A 21,421-nucleotide genomic window follows, 5' to 3' on the forward strand; every position below is an offset into this window, starting at 1 on the left:
TTCTACCAAACAAAACTCACCACCATTATTAACCCTCAAACATTTAATCTTTCTACTAGTTAATTTTCAACTATCTTTAGACTCCTTAAACTGGCTAAATCTTTAGATTTTATCCTAAGGAAATATACCTTTTACTATAGTCATCAATAAATGAAATGAAATATATAGATTCTAAAACCAATGGGACATTAACAAGACCAATCACATCAGAATGAATGTGGTCCAAAACCTTAAAAGATTTGTGAGAACTAGAGTAAAATTGAACATAAATTTGTTTTTCATATATACAATGTTGACAAAAATCAAACTCAAGATTATAATTATCAAGCCCTTCTATAAGGCGTTTTTTTTTTAAGCCATAAGACCCTTCTCACCAATGTGGCCAAGTCTTTGATGTCAAAACATTGTCTTTCTCAATTGGAAGCTTCATCTCTAGATAATGGGCACCCTTAGGTACCCAAAATGCATGACCATCAAAAGTAGATGCAACAAAAATTTTTATTGCTCGATTTGACTATGAGGACCTCTTTTCTTCAACTTGTCAAATTAACTATTACACTAAATAATGTGTGCATCCAGCTTTAACAAGGTGTTGATTCAAACAACCTTAGCCAACACCATATATCCTCTCATTATCTTGCATCCTTGACTTGAGAAAACAACTTGCATACATGCATCATTCATTTTTCTCATTGAAAGAAGTTTTCAGGTCAAACCCAAGATATGCAACACATTGTCAATCCCCTTCACTCTACCACTAGGGAATCAAAATTTGACTCTTCCATGAACAACAATGCTTAGATGAGAGTTATCACCTAGATACACCTTCCCATTGTCAAATTCTTCATACATTGAGAAGCAACCCCTATACAAGGTCATGTGAAAAGATGCACCTAAATCTATTAACCACACATCTTTAGATGCATGCATTACCAAGGCTATGACAAAGGCTTCACTGTCATCTTCAAAGGATTTTTCTAAATTAAAATCGAAGGTGTTCTTTTTGTTTTTCTTCTTTTACTCCTCACATTCTTTGCAAAAAATGATTAATTTTGCCACAATTCCAATACTTCATCTTGGACTTTCCAAGAGAATTTGATATCTAGGGGGATTTGAATCTGGACTTCTTGTCCTTCTTGCCTTCCTCCTTCATTCTACCACAAACAACATGGGGCTCCTTAGACATTTTGAAATGTTTTCTCACACCTTTTGAAAACAACAATGCAACCACTTCATCATTCTTAAAGATGGTAGTGGTACTCTCAATGGGCATCACAAGGTGATCCCACGAGTCTAGCAAAGAACATAATATGTCATGCAATGATCCTCATCCTCAATCTTCACACAACAAAATCCAGTTGGACAATGAACATGTTAAAGGTATTTAAGTGATTAGCCACAAATTCTCCTTCCATTCTTAGAGAATATATAGCTTCTTCCTCAAGAACAACTTGTTTACCAAGGATTCAACCTAATAAATCTCACCAAGCTTCTTCCATGGATTTTTTGTAATCTTCTCTTCATGAATATTTAATAACATGAAGTCTACCAACTAGAGTATGATCAAACCCTTGTCTTTCTAATCCAATAGCTCTCAATTCTCTTGAGTCGTGTTGGTGAGGTTTGCACTAGATATTACGACCCATAGATCTCTATCTACTAGCATATCTTTCATTTTGAGCTTCCACAACTCACAACTCAAAAAAATTGCCATTGAACTTTTCCATCTCAATCCTTCTTAATGTGCTTGCCCTCTTTCTCCTACAAGGTCACAATTTTTTTTTTTGCAAAAACTCTCCCTCAAATGAAGATCAATACAAAAAACCCTTCAACCCAACAACGAGATCAAAACTAGTCAAACTCTACTACCAACTGGAGGTCAAGTAAAAGGAAACAACTTGCTACACCAAACAAAGTGGGGGAGATAGTGCAAAAATGTCTTGCAAACCCTTACACAATTACAATTATTAAATGCATATACGAGTAACAAAATAAACATGCAAGTAACACTAGATATACATGAGGAAAACCCTTATGAGAGAAAAACACTTCCAAAAGCATAACCATTTGCATTATCAAAAATCAAAACATGGTTTCAATACAATCTCCAAAGCTAAGCTCACCTACAAGAATCTTCAATCAACAAGAATCTGAGGTAACTCCAACAACATATTAATATCTCTAGAAATCTTTAACCTATTCTACATACAAGATGTTGAAGTGCCAAATATATAAAACTCCATGAATAGAAGATGGATGCTAAGATTGCCACCCGGCACATGTTCCAATGTTTGTATTCATATATTGAGTCTCTGCACTTGGATGCATGTAACCACCTTGCATGAAATGCACTATCATATGCAAAACCCAACTCTTTTTCTTTTTCTTTTTCTAATTCCAACGCCTACCTCCTCAAGCATAGGACCCCTTCAACAAGCAATGTGCCTACATGCATGCATAGGCACCTCCATTGCAAAGTGCCCACCTTTCATAACCCATCACACATCAAAATTGTCAAAACTTGTCATAGGCCATCATACAATTAAAACCTGCAACTTATGACAAAAAGCCATCAAATAAGCCTCCAATATGGTCCACCAAATGAGGCACATACTTTCATCAAATTAAAATGCATGTAATCCTAGTCACCTCCATGTATGATGGTAGCTCAACCAATAGATCCTACAAAATGGCTTGACACAGTAAGTAAATAGAAAAAATTAAGATACAATAATAATCAAACAAATAAATCAATAATTCAATGTTAAGACTTGCAAAAAGTTGAAACACCTAAATTCCAAGTTTTATCAAACCATCACAAATAATTGTCTTAAAGAACCAATACCTACATGTTGGATAAAATTCAATTCTCGAGGAAAAGAATATTTTCAATTAATTGTTATGATCTTGAAAGTGTGATAATTTAATTATGAGCTTGATATAGAAACTTTGCATGTTTAAGTATTACCCTTTACACAATTTAGATGTTTAAAAAACCTCTAGCTTCTTAACATACATTCTTCGGATTAACATAAGTAAATGCACAAGTAGAACGCATTAGGAATCGCCACCCTACTAACAATTACTTAAATAGTTTTGCATTTGCATAGTTTTCAACAATTACTTAAATAGTTTTGCATTTGCATAGTTTTCAACTATAAGTTGCGACTTCAATTTTTTACCCTTTTACGTGCAAATTCTTAGTTAATTTATATTGTCACCTCTAAATGTATTTTGACATACAATTTTTATTGCTTATAATATCTTTCTAGTGAAAGAAAAACAATATAATTTCTTTTTCTTCCTGGTGATTAAAAAAAAGGTTTGTATGTATCTTTTATAGAGACAAAAATATACGTCAACATATATCTCATAACGGGCAAAACTAAATTTTAAAATTACTACATACACTATTATGTCTGTTTTGAATAGGCTATTATTGCAACTTATACTGGTTATTTTGAAGTGATCATTTAATTCCTAATTCTTTATTAAGATATTTCCTAAAGTTAACATTAAGATGGGACATCTCAATGTTGAGTTGTCGACGTATATGTATTATGTATATGTAGTGTGTGTGTGGATGCGTATATGCATATGTATTTATATGTAGTGTATATGTGTGTGGATCTGTATATGTATATATACAGACACATGTGTTCATATATATATACACTTACATGTGTATAAATTGCAAGTGAAGTCATTTAGAGAAGATCCATCCAAGATGTAACGTTTAAGAATCTCATCAACCATCATTAAAAGATCAAAATTTTCAGTTTATCCCACAATTTGCGAGTACAAGCACCTTGTAATTAAAAGATTACATAATCAATAATCCTAGAAAGGCCTTATTCTCAAGAAAATATCAAGGCATTCTCATATCCTGCGAAGAGAATACATCAAATCTTTAAGGATCCCAATATATTTCAGGTTCTTCATATGCTCATAAATCCGATGCATGAAGTAAGATCATTCTTTTATAAGGTGTAGGCATAGCATACAATGGCTCGCAGCGGGGAGAAAAATAAACTACGAAATGGGTTATTGTCGATTTCTCATTGTTCATAGTTGCAAAATACTCATAAAGGATATCTTTTATATTGGATTTCAGCATATATATCAAAGAATGCAAGTGAATCACTAAAAGCTTTCGCAGCCATTTAGTATTGAATGGCTTGTAAATTTGTTATAGAACATACGTCTCCCCAGCATATTTGTGTAATCTAGCCAACATTGAGTACCTTTGGGGGCTGCAATTCCACACTGTAAATTTGTGGAGCTTCCATCTGCAAAATTTAATGATACTTGTGGCCATATAAATAAAGACGGGATAATAACACGTTTAACAAAGCTACTTACAAGATTTGACAAAAGAAGTAATCTTGGTAGTCCCTACATTAAATTCGCGAGAACAAGGGTAACTATATTCAGAGTGTGTGTGGACGGGATCATAAAGTAAACAAATACAATTAAGAGGTACAATAAAAACTTGAATGGACAACATGCGACTGTCAAGAATAAATAAAAAGCTCAGGTAAAGGGATGTAACACAATCAGCTAATCATAGCATTTACAACTTTTGATATAATGTAATGATCTCGACCCACATCCTTGTCTGATTGAATTTGAGATTTTTAGGGGTAACACTTGAGATATTTAGGGATAGCATATCTCCTCTCCATTGAAGAACAAAAGAAAATTAAGTTAAACATTCACAACTGCTCCAAATATTAGCACTTACTATATATTTATCCATAAGGAGTGTACAGAATCAAACATTTAAGTAATATACTGCTTAACTTTTTTCACAGATAAAGAAAAAAAGCTAGGCAGATTGGACGAATCTGAGAGATGCCTGCTCCTCTTTTTAACGAGGTTTTTCATTTCAAATTCTGCAATAACACTCCTTTCACATCAATTTAACAAAAATACCCTTTTAGTGGAAGCTTTATCTACCTGAGTTGAAAATTAAATATCATGAGAGTCAGGTAGACTGCAAATCACTGATTTTGAGGAAAAGTCAACGAATTCATGCAATGACAAGTTGAATTACAAGAACAAATTTAAATTTCCGTAATGATACCTTTCCAATATACTGTTACTTGCTCACAGTCTCAGGCAAATGAAAAGGGGTGCTCTCGTTGAAGAGAATTTTCACATATATGTAGGTGGTAAATCATGAAAACACTTCCAATAGAACTTCCCTTGGCCAATCCTCTCAAATAATTGACATTAAAACTTGCTCTGCCATAAGAATTTGACTTTAGTCATGAAACAAGTCTCAGAGCGTTCATTAGAGCATTTGTATGTTCTGGCTTTCCAACTGAGATACGAATATAACCTTTCAATTCTTTGTTATTGTAATGGCGTATCATCACTCCCATTTGAGAAAGGTCCTCCTGTAGATAAACAATAAACCATTATAAACATCTGAATCCAAAGCATACAATTCAGAAACACATTTTATACTTTAAAATAATCCTGTCATATAGTCACAAAAAATGATGATCTAATAAGTATGAGTTGCCCCTTTCAGGCAGCAACTTATATAGCCAATAGTACACAAACATAAGTACCAATGATAGATTGTTTATACAGGATAGGTTGCAAAAAATCTCCACTTATTGCTTCAACGAAAATTTTTTAGATACATGCCCAACTGGCAGGCAGTAACCTGTAACTGCAAATTTGGGTGTCACGAAGTCTCCTTTTCCATTTAGAAGGATGGAATACAATGTGTCCGCAACATAAGAATAAACAAACTGAGATGAATAGCCTATAACAAAAATGTAAGATAGAAAGTAAATAAAATCTTGCTGATAGATGCTAGATGATGAGAGATCAGTAGAAGGCAGGCAGCAACCTGTAACTCCAAATTTGGGTGTCACAAAATCTCCTTTTCCATTTAGAAGGATGGAAAAACAATGTGTGTCCAACATAAGAATAAACAAACTGAGATGAATAGCCTATACAAAAAATTAAGATAGAAAGTAAACAAAAACTTGCACATAGATGCTAGATGATGAGAGAACCGTGCATGTCATATTGTTTCAGTGAGCAAAATCACAAAAGCATGCCAAGAAATATACCTTAATTTTTTTGGCATCCCTTCCTTGGGTTACTGCACAAAGAATAAAATTTGAATAGCTTGGATAGGGATTCAAGTACGGTACTTCTTGCAGGAGCGAATATAGTCTCTCCTTTTCAGCCAACAGTGCATCTTTCACCTTCTGCAAAATTTGTAATACAATTTCATATTTCAACTGAAAATAGCCACTCAATTTTTTATTCTAAAGATTCCCAAATCATGATTTCAGAAGCACACGTTCTGAAAGTCTGCCGCAATGGAACTCTCATGCATTTATTTTACAATAATGAATAAAGCAATCAAAAGCACTCAAACATGTCAAAAAGGAAGCAACATAACAGGGTCAGCATCAGTGTCAAAAATTGTTTGTTCTCCAAACAACAGGATAAACAGAAGATAAACTAACCCCACCTGTAAATAAGTGGGATTTTTAAGTGCTGCACATGCAGCAACTTCTGCTGCAACAGAAACATTGTATGGTTGCTTTGCTCTCCAGAAATATCCCACAATGCTCAATGGAAAAGCTCCATATCCAACTCGAAGGCCTGCTAAACCTATAAACACCATTTGTACTGAAATTAGCCCATAACTAGTTTCTTCACTTGATTGAGCTAAGAAATTCCCTAGAAGTGAGATCTTTAGTAAAACAACGCATTGAAACAAAGGTACAACAAAAAATTCCACATGTTAATTTTTTTTAATGTAGTGCACAATTAGGGAAAAACAATTAGTTTAATTAAGGTTTAAGTTTGAATCATGTACAAAAGCCATTATAATTTTGAAACATTAAAATGGGAAACCAAGATCTCAACTTGTATTACAAAGCAGGCCCCAAGGCTACAAAGAGCAAAACCCAAACAGCAGCTAACAAGAAACTAATAGCAGAGCAGAGAAAAGAAGCACAAAAACAGGAAACATCACAAAAACCACTAGTTACATAATGTCTTTTGTGGGAGACACATTTCCCCGGTCATCAAACAAGAAAGAAAAAGGTCCTCCTTAAGGTCTTTCTTTCTGACCTCATTAAGGCTATTAAGAGCAAAAGCTATTAAATTGGTTTTTTCTATGTTGCTGCATTAAATCGTTATATATCAAACTCTTCACATTAACAGTCGTCTGGAGCTGGGTCCTATCTGGCTATCCAAGTGGAAACTGCAGGATGGCATCGATATTCTTTAACCTATCCTCCCCCAAGTTTCTGGGATGGGTACAGCAGGGGACATGCTTTTGGTACAGGATGTTTTTTGACCATATTTTAGGGGATGGCTATTACAAAAATGAAAAATAAGGAAATTCTTTAAAATATAAAGAGATTTTAAATATTCGTATGATAATAAAGCATTCATCATAGACATTATACAACCTTAATACATAACATTAGACTTGAATTGAGATTTCATATGAGAATTGACAAACAAATTGACAAAATTTAAATGCTTTCATTATCAATGTGCATATATGTTATAGTTATTGGGTTCTTCTGGTTGGCGCTGGATTCCGGTACCGGTACGAGCTGAGTCCCAGTTTGAGTTAGGTTCACACCAAGGTTTGACCTGAGTGTGTTCTCGGCGCTCGGTTTCTCTATGGGTCTGACGACCCGGGTGTGTTCTTGATGCCCAGGTTCTCTGTGGGTCCGGCAAGTTGGTCTGTCCATCATTTTTATGGATGGAAAGATTGTAAAAATAGGCCATTAATCAATGTTATAGCAGTGTGCCCTAAAGGGGCGATGTTTTTGAAAGTGATGGATTCTGAGGGGCAACTGAAAGATGCAAGTTTCATTGACAATATCCTCATATAGAATCCATTGACATGGTGGGGCCTAAAAATGTTGTCCAAGTCATAATGGACAATGCTACAAATTGTAGGGCAGTTGGGACTACATATGGTCACATTTTTTGGACACCATGTGCAATCCACTCACTCAATTTAATCATGCAAAAGATTGGCACACAAAATGATTGGGTGAAACAAGTGTACACGAAGGGCGAGGAGATTCAAATGTTTGTGACTAATCATCATATGCCACAAGCCATATTCAAGAGCTTCTCCAAGTTGGAGTTGTTGAAGGTAATTAAATTTTATTTTTTAGTTTTTTAGTTTTTATTTTTTATAGTTGATATATGACGTGTATTTTTTTATGCCATGTTAGGTTGTTGAAACACAATTTGCATCTCAAATGCTCATCTTAAGGCAACTTGTGAAGGTGCGAGAGGCCTTGAGTTCTATGATCGTCAACACCTTGTGGAGTGTATGGAAGCAATCCAACACAAGAAGAGCTCAAAAAGTAAGAGCATTGATCCTTGATGATGTATGGTGAGATCGTGTGGAATATGTGTTGAGTTTCACTGAGCCCATCATGAGCATGATTAGGTATGCCAATACTGATCGCCCATATTTGGGTGAAATTTATGATGGCATGGATAGCATGGTGGAGAAAATGAGAGAAATAATACCAAAAAAAAGGCAATGACCTAACGGAAACATTTTTCAAAGTTGTGCAACAAATTGTTGTTGACCATTCATTGGAACAAGATGACCACCCCTTTACATCTCTTAGCATTTGCTTTGACACCAAAGTTTTATAGCGCAAAGATGCTTGCAACACCAAGGAGGGTGCCACCATATAGAGATGCGAAGGTTCCTACTGGCTATAGGGCTGCCTTTAATCAGATATATTCAAATGAGGAGACTGGAAATATTGTCTTGAGGGAGTTTGGCTAGTTTGTATCTACAAAATATCATGATGCTATAGCTCTTCAAGCCAGATATGGGATGGATGCTAATGAGTAGTGGTATGTGTTGAATTTTAGACTTTCAGATTTAACCTGTACTCAGAAAACTGAAGTTAATTACTAAATCAATATATTTGTTATTTAGTTTAATTACTTTCAGACTTTAGACATAAACATAAATTGAACAAAATGAACACAACACACAAATAACCTAGGAAAACCTCCTAGGAGGAAAAAACCCAGCCAACAGATCTTCAGATCTGACTGAATTATATCCAATTGTAACAGTACATTACTTAGCTGGTAGCTTTGATGTGGCACACCAATTTGTCTAAGCCTTTCACACAGCAATACACCTCTTGAATCTGTTTTGCATATAGCAGCAAGATGACCTTCAGATGAGCAGATCTGGAAATTGTCTTTGGCTTCACATATGTCTTGCAATTCGCATCTTCTATTGAAGTTCACCCTTGTATTAACAATCGCCTCAATGCACACTTCCTTCACTTCGCATTTAGAATTCTTTCTTTCTGATTTTCGCACTTGTAGAATGATTATCGCATGTGATATCATTGTGTTAATGAGGTCAAGTAGTTGTTTATTTATATGAGGCAAGAGGACCTATTTGAGGCCGGCTTGGTGCTGATCCCTTTTATTTGTTTAATTACTTTATAGGGTCGGCCCTATTAGAGGGAACACATTTCCCTTATGAGTGGCGTGTGTCTTTTAGTTATAGGGTCAGCCCTATTAGAGGGAACACGTTTCCCTTTAGTGTGGCGTGTGAGAAGGGAGAGAAGGGTCCAACCCTTGGTGGATTCCAATGTTGCCTTAGGCAATTGGAATCCACATTCTACCTAATTACAATCAACACTCCCTCTTAACTAGGGAGAAAGATAACCTTACAACCAAGTTACAAGATTAGGGTCCAGCCCTAAGTAATACATACAATGTTTAAATTGTAATCCGAACTTAGCTGTCAACTTCAAATACTCCTTAGAGAGGATCACAACAAGTAGCCACAAATAGAAGCCCATAGTATCCATCTTGTACTGCCTATGGAGGGTGAATCCAAAACTTTAACATGCACACTTGCAAGTCATGAATACATACACAATTATTCATGCACATCATGGAGTCTTTCCATACCATCCATCACACATATCCATCATTCATTGCCTTTAACTCAGTCTTCTCCCAAAGAAGAATGTAACATCATAATCTTCCATCTTGCACCCAAGCATAGAGTGGAGTTACATAACCATTGTCCTCCATCTTGCACACAAGCATAGAATGAAAACATAGTCCTCCATCTTGCACATAAGCATAGAATGAAATCTAATAAACATAATCCTCCATCTTGCACACAAGCAAAGAATGGAATAAACATAATCAGAATATTGTAGTCTTCCATCTTGCACACAAGCATAGAATGGAACTACATAACATAATCTTCCAACTCACACACAAGCATAGACTGGATCCACCTTACATTGCTCACAGAGGGTGGAGAGGATCTTTTCTACCATCTTACATTGCCCGCAGAGGATGGTAACAATTACTCTTCTCCCCGAGAAGATTACACTACCACCTTACATTGCTCGCAGAGGGTGGTTGATACATCACAATGTATCATTGAGGTTGAGACTCCCTCTCAACCAAGGCAGTGTTCTTCACAGCTCCAAGACTATCTTTTGAAGTACTCAAGCTTCAAGAGACTTGGTGAGAACATCTGTTGTATACACCTAAAATTGGTCTGAAGATAGTTAATTAAATATGCAGTTATTTGATTAATTCCCCTTCCCAATTGAATTCACAAGCAATTTAATTAATTTCCTACGTTACCCCAAGTTTCCGGGACGGGGGGACGGGGGGACGAGTTTCCGGGACGGCAAATTTTTTTGCCAAATTTGGGGACGGGGGGGACGGCAAAGGGGACGGCTATATAAAATATAGGGAAAATTTAAAATATATAGGAAAATTCTAAATGTTCATATAAAAACATGGATAAAGCATGCATCTATACATCATATTCATATGAAAACATGGATATAGCATGTGTATGATACTATGAAAACATTTTAGAATGCAAACATCGAACATACAACATTATCAATAGACTCAATACTCAATATGCACTCATAATTCAGAATTTCAATTCATTCACATTGTCAATATGCATATCATAATAGATATTAAAGAAATAAAATACATAATGGAGCCTAATCAGACTCGGAGGTTAAATTTTCACTACTTCCATCAGCGCAGTTCCCCCCTATATTTTTTGACGGGGGTTTGGGGGCAACGCCCCCAACTTGGGGTCAAGGGGCATCGCCGTCGGGTGTTATTTTTCTATTGGCAAAAAACCCTTCATGAGATATTTCACTCCCTCAATTATGCAAAAAACATCATTAAAAAAAAATTGAAAATACGACTTTTTTTATTTTAATATTTTTCCCTAGCCCTAGATGTGGGGGACGTCTAGCCGTCCCCGGGACGGCTGGGACGTCCCCAATCCATCCCCAGTCGTCCCCGGGACGTACGGATGTCCCCCACAGCTAGGGAAGCCGTCCCCCCGTTTCGGGGACGTCCCCTCAAAATTTTGACAATTTGGGGACGGGGGGGGGACGTCCCCTGGCCGTCCCCAAGTCCCCGAAACGTCCCCGGGACTGGGACGGGGGTTTTCAGGTAGGGGACGCGTCCCCGGGTTTCGTAGTTAATTTCCCTATTCATCTACTAAGTAAATAAATCTAAATGAATTATTTATATAGTTCATTTCATATCCCCTTTTGATTAATTAATTGAATTAATGTCTCCCCATATTAATCAATTCTTCTAATCCCTAATTAAGATTAATTACCATTTTCCAATTATTTGAATTTCTAAATTCAAATGAGCACATGGCTCCTAACTTTAACCACCTAACCTAACCATCCTCTAACCTAACCCATTCCACCTAGCCTTGGGTTTAACTAACCCTATCCTATCTTGCACATTCTAACCTCCTTATCCTAACCTCCCATGGTGTGGATATTTTCTCTTTGAGACACATGGCACTTTGGCCACATGTCTCCTCCCTTGGACACTTGCCCTCTCATGAGCAAGGCTCCTCAAAGATGACAAGTGTCTCTTCCTCCAACCTCTTCTCCAACTTCCTCAATCTTGGCCCTTGATATCTTCAGATCAAATCTAAACCGTCGATTCCTGCCACCTCAGCTTTGGCCTTGGAAGTTCTATAAATATCCCCCATTTTGAAGCAATATGGATCCCATCTCATATCAATTTAGGCATCATTATTATAGGCAATTTACATTTCAATTATCTAGTAATTAGCTTTTGGATTTATCATAGCATGTTAGTCTAGTTTCTTAAATCATGCATTTCATATCATCTCCATAGTCAATCATGATCAAATAGCTACTCAACTCTTGAGTTGTCACTTTGGAGGTCATTGCTCCGTTGAGAGCACATTAATCCAACACCTTCAAGGTCCTCAAGAATAGAGGAAAATGGGACATTTCAAGGAAGGCTTATGGTTTGCATCTTTGATTTAGTTTTGAAATTAAGTTTTTCAATTATACTTTATATTGTCTCATTATATGTGTATGCCTCTTATATACAACATTTTTAGCATCACATCTGCAACACAGGATTATCCTGCCATAAAACACTGAATTGTCAGGTATCTCTATACAACCCTGATAATAAATCAAAACAACATAACAAGAATTTTGAGAAACCACACTGCTTCTCTTGATGCAACACTTACAACAATGTATTTAGCTTCAGCAATACTCAATGCAACTGAGGATTGTTCCTGTAGGTCCAAGAGATTGCAGCGGGTGAATGCTTGAAGTGTTTTCCTTGTCCACAAACTTTTTGACCAATTTGAACCTAAGTAGTCTTCTAATGATGGCAGCTTCAGCCCATAATCAATTGTGTCTTGCAAATATATTAAAATATGCTTAGCTGCAAACAATATGCTTAGCTTTGATTAGCTGAAACACTCACCAATTAACCTGCCTCTATTCAGATGAATCTGCAAGATCATAGTTGGCTGCAGACATACTCAACTTCTTCAAGTTAGTTTCCATATAAGTTTACAATCCATAATTCTAACATAACAATAGAAAACTTGACTTAGAATAATTTCATTAGATCTTTTCCACACTTCTAACCTAGAAGTAATGCATTTTAGATTTAGATCTTCCATCTCAATTTTGAGCTAATTCTTTCTTATATTAAATCATGAGACTACCTTTATCAGTCAGAGTTAGATCATCCACATAAGGAATCAAAATTAGCATTTCAAATACTTTAAAGAACAGGTTAGAATCTTTACAAAAACCTAGGTTTATCAAGTACTCTTTCATACCAAGAGTTTTATTGAAGATCATAGGGCTCCCTCTTAATCCTCAATATCAGATTGATAGCTAAGCATCATAGTATCATAAGTATTCATAAACAAGGATGAGAAATGCCAACTTCACCTTTTATGAATTGGACCCGTGGCGCAATTATGACATATCTTCAAACTTCTTCTGATTGAGTGTGAAGATCCTTATGCCTTATTTCAAAGCTCCCTCTGAAGCCACATCAATCCAAACTTATGGATTTCTGAAGTCAGTATGGCCTTGGCCCTCAACATACATCACCTACTATATGAGGTTATATAAAAATGACCTTGGGTGAGGATCACAACATTCCTGATAAGTTAGATGCATCCCTTTTAACAATATAACCAATGATACATAGAATGCCGAGACAATACTTATGTGACACAAATTAAAAGAGTCAGCCTATAACATACAACCTGAAACTTGTACATCACCATACAGGTTATAACAAAAATATAATTTTTCATGAAAGATGTACAAAGAAACTCATAAGGGTTAAGTCATGTTCATTTTCTGTCTCACCAGGGTTTCCACAGATTTGAGAGTATATGCATTCAACCATTAGTATGACCTAATAGAGTCTAAAATTAGCTCACAAAAGTACGATAGTTATCAACTAGAACAATTCTAAGTCAGCAATTGAGGATATAGTGTATATCATTAATTTCCATAATACTTCACACTTCATGATAACAAATACTCAACAGATAAAGTCAGTTTTATGTAACTAATATAAAATCATTCAATTGATAGTCAAAACTCAATCAAATCATAGATGAGGAAGTACTAATACCTTTTAATAATGAAGTACCACATGATGGTGACATAGAATGTTTACAAGGAGAGTGAGTATACTTACCAATGAAGATACTAACCAAGCAATGATAGTGAGAGCTTGATAGAGAACTATACTTCCATGAATCAATAGCAATTAGAAAGTTGCAGTATATAATCAAAATAATTAGAATAAAGGATATAAAGGTATTTCAGACCAAACCTCTAGTCATCCAACAGCAAATACATCAAAGGAATTAATCTTCGGATCAAGCATAAAACAGCAGTCTAATATTATTTTCAAATTTGCCCTTTTCAGCACTCCATACTCCAACAACTGCCGGTGGTGTGTGTGTGTGTGTGTGTGTGTGTGTGTGAGATGTCCCCTAATGGAACCCTCTTATATTAAGATATGTGCATAGTGATTACAATATGGAAACACTATTGTCAGCTAAGCTTGGTCTGGACCCTGCACAACAGATTAGTCAACATTTCCATTATGCCTTGATAGACTATATACATATCATAGTTATATGAAGGATTAGAGAAACCATTTCTCTCCCTACACCAGTTCCCATTATGGAGCTCAAGGAGAATCACCCAAGGTGCCTCGAGACTATCCCTCTCCAACAAGCCCAAGAGCACCAAGGACCCATCAACTTGGCCTCTTGGCCCACACTTGGGGTTGGCGTAGTGTTGATGTGTATTTTGTACACCACCAAACACAGAATAAAATACCCAAAAGGTACCTTATCCTCTCTTGATTAATGTCTCTGAATGCTGAAGATGTCGCGAAAAGGATCAATCGGGATGACTTCAAGGTTCTTCGTTGTAGGATCTCTACGTGTGGATAAGCACCAGTGGTCGTTGTATATGTTGTTTCTTCAAGGGGCCTTACGTACTTTCAGAGAAAGCTTGTCCGTGTTACTCTCTTTTCAACTGCAGGAACGGGATTTTCCTAACACTAACAGATTTTCAAAAAAATGTCAAAAGGATAAGGGTTTTAAGGAAGGAATGCTAATCTAATCCTAAGAATGACTCAATGAAGGCTAGACTTGGTAAGATTCTACCAATTTCAATATCGCCAAGAAATTACAACTCTACTGGAATTGATGCGATCTTCTAAGGTGATTCAATAACTTTCAAATCATCAAGGATATAGATACTATCATAGGGATACATATCAATACTTCCAAAATGATTGAATTTTTAAGCAATCTCAATATTTCTAGTTGACCACACAAGGCGTCCTTACAATCAGTAAGAAGCTAGTGGTTTGGAACGTGAATCTCACCAAAGATCAAGCACAACACTTAGTCCTTCAAACTTAAACTTAAATACTACTTCAACTGAGAGTGATTCAAGAAAATAAACAATCATGAAGATAGCCACAAGTATTGCAATAAAACACCATAACTTCAATATTTTATTGATCTCAAAGCCAAATAGACAACAATTGTTCAAAATTCTTTCTTCACTACTCAAGCTTGCTACACAATTACTTCTTTCTCTCTAAGCTCTCTCTCCTTTTTTCTAACTTCTAACTATAAAAAATGAAAATGAGTGAGGGTATATATAGCATCCTCAAATACAATGAATGGCCTAGATCGAAAGAAGATCAACGGCTGAGATTTTGACACCTAAACCCTAATTAGGGTTTGTTACAAAAAGGTCCCCATTTAGATAAACATCATTAAATGCATAGCCAATAATTAATTGGCACAAATATCGGGGAAACATAGACCAATAAGAATTAAGCTGCCACATCATCCTATAACAACTTTTCATCTAGAATTTTGTTCCCTTTCCTATGATCTTTCTTAGCATATTCAATGAATCTGGACACAGCTCTCTCGATCTCAACAATGGGAATCTCAGAAAGATTCTTCATTCGTTCTTCCAAGTGAAGTACTTGATCAAAAGCAGTGAGAAGAGTTGTCTCCCATCCAGGTTCAAGTTCTTTGGTCTTCTCAATCAGGAACATAGTGGTGTACATCTGATCTCGTTGCTTATCTGTGATGACATTCTCTTCTTTGCAAAAGATAACCTTGACTCTCTCCTCCAACTCTTGGATGTCCACATCTGTCTCAATCTCGATCCGCCTGCCAAGAATGGTACACAACACCTCAAACACCTTATCTTGAATTGGATGAATGATACCTTCAACTTGACTGCATCTGGTGTTGATGTCTTCAAAAAGGACCTCTTTCATCTGGAGCAGAGTTGACCACTGTAGGAGATTATGGGTTCCTCCATCCATTATCTTTTCTTGTGCCAGAATCCGTCTTGGTGTTTGTCTCATCACTTGTAGGACAGGAATGATAACATCTCTAGTGTGAGTGAATGCAGCTACAGTTATCATTAGATTATGGATAATCTCAAGGACCTGGATAGCTCGATGAACTGTCTTCATCATTCTTGTTGCAAATTCAACGGCTACCATGTGGGATTTATCAATCCAAGAGCTCATAAGCTGAACCAAGCTCTTCACCCTTTCTGCCTCGCCTACTGATTCAAGAGGGAGTGCTTGTAAAGGGGATACTGCTGGATCCTGACGTCTCAAGGGCTGATTGAGATGACTAAAATAGCTTCTCCAAGCACTGACCTCTCTCAAGCTTCTTATTTTTTTCCATTTCTTCTTAAGTTTGTCTTTAAGTGCTTCAAATGAATCGATTGCTTCTTCCATTGCTTGTTCGGAGGTAAGTGGACCAAGCTCAAATGTTTACAAGTCATAGTCATCTGCAAGAATCTCACCCTCATATTTGTCCACTACTGGTGTAGCTACTTGCAATTTCCTGGATCCTGTCTCATCTCTAATTACCTTGGACATCTTTGTGGCCTTCTTCTTTTCCATTACCTCTTGAGAGTTTCCTATAAGGCTTTCCAAATCAAATACATCTTCTTCCTCTTCAACCACAACTACCCTTGTCAATCTCTCCTTTAACCAATCCGGAATGGCAGATCTTGTTTCCCTTACTTGTATTTCTTTAAGCAGTGGTTTATCCTCTCGGAAAGGAGATGTCGCTTCATCATCATTCTTCTCTTCATGTAGCTCATTAGCATCAACTTGGGGAGATTGACTCGACGACTGCTGAGGTGTCTGTCCCTTTTCTTGCTTGTCATTTTGTACCATGGATTCCATAGATTCATCAATTTCATATACCATCTTCCCCTGATCTTCTCCTTGATTTGCCTTCTTTTCATGTCGAGAAGATGTGCTTGGTGGGTGATCGGGGTTTGTTTTCTGCTTCTTCCTAGTGGGTTCCCTTTTCTCATGTCTTTCTTTCCTCTTTGAGCCGTTGGAATGAGAAGTATTCTCATTCATGCTTGCTTCTCCTTCTTCTGACCTTGCATCCAAAGTAAATGTCATTGATACATTCTACTCCTTCAACTTCTGATGTTGTACATCCACCCATCTGCGAGTGCAGAATAAAACGGGGGCCATCAAAGCTCTCAAGTCTAAAACCTCGGGCTCATTCCAATCTATCTTCACTTCTTTGTCTTCTTTCTCATAGGACGACTGGAGGTATCTACCATTATCCTGGGTTTGATCAGCTACTCTATAAACTCTGCATTTCCTGATGAGATCTAAGGGTAGCCTGGAATGCATCTTTCTTTTAACCTCTAAATCACCTGGGAGATTCATCCAAAAGTCCTCCACCTGAAATGAATGCTTGTACTTCCTGTCGACTGTCTCCTCCATATAACCATGAGGATCAAAATTCTCCCGCGAGGCAAAGAATGAGAATGAGTATAAAGATAATTCCTTCTTTGCGTCTTCCAAGGCTTGAGTGTTAGGACACACCTCAACTGAATTTCTTAGTATGATGGGCACGGGAATTCCATTTCCATGCTTGTGTCCGGATGCCTTCGCATAAGCTGCCAACTGTCTGGTCACCTCAAGTAGTATTATTCTGTCTGTTGAATACCTTGGCAACATGTAGGGAGGTGAAGGACACCCATGAACTCTGATGTATGTGAATTTTTGAAACTGGATGAACCATGCACCATACTTTTTCACAAGCTCCTGCGCATCCAAAGATAGTCGATTGTGAATCCCACCTTGCAATATCCTGGTAATGTTCATCGTGAAGGTGTCATTGACTAACTTGTAGTCACTTCTAGGCGGATAATGCAGATGTACATAAGAATCACAAACCCTTATTTCTCCGGGTCCTCTTCCGATCACTCCTCTGTGAGGTAGCCCTGCATACTCAAAACTCCTGATTAAGGCATACATAACATATGAGCTCAAGTGGAATGATTTGGTGGGTCTTAGCCTTCTCAATTGCACATCCAAACAATTGCTAATGATTCTGGCCCAATGAAGCATTCATTTTCCTTGAACTATCACTTGTATGAAGAAGAACATCCACTTTTGGAAGAAGGCGGCTTGAGAAGCACCTGTAACTCGATTGAGCAAAGTTATCAAGTCCCTGTATTCCTCCTAGAAGTCGATCCTATGTGGTGTATTGGGAATCTTGTTCAGGCAAGGCCGACTCTTGAGCAACCAATTCTTATTGATGAGATTCAGACAAGTCTCAGGATCATCTTCATAGATCGACCTGGCTCCTTCTAAGCTTTTGTAAATCATATCTTTATGGTCTAGAAGATGAAAAGCTTCGCTTATAGCTTCCTCTGAAAGGTAAGCTAAGATGTTCCCGTCTTTGGTTACGATCGTCCTTGATTGTGAGTCATAATGGCGGGCACACTCGATCATCAGCTCATGACACTTTACTGCAGGAGGGAAACCTGCCACCTTGATGATGCCACTTTCAATTATCTTCCTCGCAACAGGTGATGGCTTGCCAATGTAGGGGGCCTCTCGAAACTTCTTCACATTGAAGTTTCCTGAGTTGGTGTCTCCGATATTACTCCACTTGGACACAATCCTGGTCTCCAATTCGTCGCTCCTCTGATCTTCCTTGATGAGAGCCTGCCGACTAGTAGATCCTCCGGCTTTGGGGGTCGCCATTTGATGCCTACACAAAAATTTCAAAGTTAGTCTTTAAGCATCATACCTTAAAGTGTAGAAATTAAGACTCTTCAAAGGGAAGTTTCAAGATATTAATGATAAATCTAGAATTCCTCATTTCTCAATTAATTATGAATGGAATCAAACTTTCAAGTCTTAGACCCTTTTCTAAAAAATTGCTTTAAAACAAGCCTTGAATAAGAACATCAAAATGATTCCCCATACCTTCCCTTGAGTGCTTAACTATAAAACCTTTGGAAAATGATGAAAGAAGACCGGATTTTGCTGGACAAGAGTTAAATTATGGTCCTCCTTTGTATGAATTACGCCTCCACTAGCCTTCAAAAGAGCTTCACCCTCCACTAGCTTTTCAAAATCTGGAAATTATCCTTCAACACTTAGCAAATTCTGGAAATTTAGCCTCCAATCTGCTGGATTTCGCTCCTCAATCTGCTCCTCAAAATCGCACCTAGAAGGAATGAATGAATGATTTGAAATTTGAAGCAACACTCCCCCTTTATATAGGGCGCTCACCCTAATCCCTTCAAGGCCGACTTGGCAAATAAGGGGTAAAAATAAATAAAAATTCCTTGAAAAGGTGGCCGACTTGTCTATAAAGGCATAATAATGATTTTGAGCGCTCATTTTGTATTTTTTAATTTTTTAAAATTAATTTTAATGCCTCCAAGGTGAATCTTTTAATTATTTCAAGGCCTAAAAATTAATTTATTAAATTGCCAATGCCTTCATTAATGCAAATTTAATTCAACCTCCCAAATGTCTTGATTTAGGTGATTTAGTGCAAATTAGGGAATATCAAGGTTTGGTCAAAGCTTAATGAGCTTCCTAATGATTTCGCCCTGGACCCTCTGGAAGGGTCAGGAGCAATTTTTTTAATTTAGGCCAAAATTCACCTTAGCTTGATCATTGAACTCTTCCAAGGCAATCTCCAAGGTCCATTTCCTTGTATCACTGAGTTGGCTCATCAAAATTTTGAAGGAAATAGTGCATTTAGGGGAATTTCGCTCTGGACCCTCTGGAAGGGTCAGGAGCGAAATTCATAATTGGGCTCAAAATTTTCATTTTCTAAAGTTCAAAACCCCTTCAAGGCATTCCAAATAGGCTTTTTCACTTAATTCCGGGCTTTGTTTCATTCAAATTAGGAGGAAAAAGGTGATTTTAAGGTTTTTTGCCCTGAACCCTCTGGAAGGGTCAGAAGCGATTTTTTCTCCTTGGGCTTACTCCTTCATCAACTTTTGTCGAATCTTCCACTCATAGCTACGCAATGTTCTTCCTCATTCAATCCACCCAAGTTTGAATTGATCTGCAAGGTAAAATAGGGGTTTTTCAAATTTTCGCCTTGGACCCTCTAGAAGGGTCAGGAGCGATTTTTCCTCCTTGGCCTAGAATAATCAAGTTTTAAAGCAAACAATTACTCATCTATGGTCTTAAAGGTTATTTCTACCTTAGTGCATCCTTGTCTTAGCAAAAACTCAAAAAGAATAGGTTGATTTTATGATTTTCGCCCTGGGCCCTCTGGAAGGGTCAGGAGCGAATTTTGAGTTTTTAGGCACATTCCTTCATTCTTTTAACTTCAAATCACTTCTAAGGCATAAAACATCATGTCCTCCTCCCATCTAAGTCATTAATAGCAAGATTTTGTCTTGAATTTTCAAGAAAAGGGGAGGACTTGGAAATTTCGCTCTGGACCTCCTGGAAGGGTCAGGAGCGAATTTCCTTCTTGGCTTCAAAACTTTCACTTTCAACAATCCCTCTTCACTTCAAGGCAATCCAAACATCGTTTTAAACCCATGCCTAGGCTCAGCTTCGCTCAAACTTTTGAGGAAAAGACAGGTTTTTGGATTCTCGCCCTGGACCCTCTGGAAGGGTCAGGAGCGATTTTCCCATTCTAGGCTTGGTTGCTTCTTCTTGACTATCCAAATTATCTTCAAAGGACAAAACATACTTCCTCACATCCACTCCAACCACAAAAATTGTTTTGATCTTGCAAGAAAAAGGTGTTTTTGAGAATTTCGCACTGGACCTCCTGGGAGGGTCGGGAGCAAATTTTGCAATTTTGACCAAAATCTCTCACTTTTCACCTTGAAACTTCTTTGCTAAGTAAGATTTCATCTTGCACTGTGCTAGGAATAGGATTTCATGTCCAAGAAAGGCCAAAAAATGTGTTTATAAGGAATTTCGCTCTGGACCCTCTAGAAGGGTCAAGAGCGAAATTGCCTTTCCTGGGCAAAAATCCTTCATTCTTTCATCTCCAAATGTGCCTAGGGGTTTCATCATGTTCTTTCCACCTTTCATTATGCCTTTGATACTCCACTTCGCCCAAACTGAGCAAGAAATGTCCTCTACTAAGATTTTCGCCCTGGGCCCTCTGGGAGGGTTAGGAGCGAAATTTAGGTTTTAGGCGAGATCCTTCATCCTTTCAAGTTGAAACTTT

The 21,421-nt window shown here is 37.2% G+C and overlaps 1 protein-coding gene across 9 annotated transcripts in view; it reads right to left on the reverse strand.

Annotated features, from left to right (window-relative positions):
• Window positions 1-2,056: 2,056 nt before the first annotated feature.
• Window positions 2,057-21,421, reverse strand: part of LOC131042126 (histidinol-phosphate aminotransferase, chloroplastic) — a 39,120-nt gene continuing 19,755 nt past the window's right edge. For 7 of the 9 annotated variants that reach the window (XM_057975478.2, XM_057975456.2, XM_057975492.2 and 4 more), the window contains 3 exons: window positions 6,503-6,645; window positions 6,093-6,233; window positions 4,723-5,402 (listed from right to left, as the gene is read on the reverse strand). In XM_057975478.2, coding sequence (XP_057831461.2) covers window positions 5,271-5,402; window positions 6,093-6,233; window positions 6,503-6,645 — 416 coding nt within the window. In that variant the 3' untranslated portion in view covers window positions 4,723-5,270. Of the gene's footprint in view, window positions 2,683-4,722; window positions 5,403-6,092; window positions 6,234-6,502; window positions 6,646-21,421 lie in introns of those variants that run through there. The other 2 variants (XR_009105125.2, XM_057975470.2) reach the window with 2 other exon arrangements.

The sequence above is a fragment of the Cryptomeria japonica genome, chromosome 5 (assembly GCF_030272615.1).
Source record: "Cryptomeria japonica chromosome 5, Sugi_1.0, whole genome shotgun sequence".
Taxonomy (NCBI): Eukaryota; Viridiplantae; Streptophyta; class Pinopsida; order Cupressales; family Cupressaceae; genus Cryptomeria; species Cryptomeria japonica.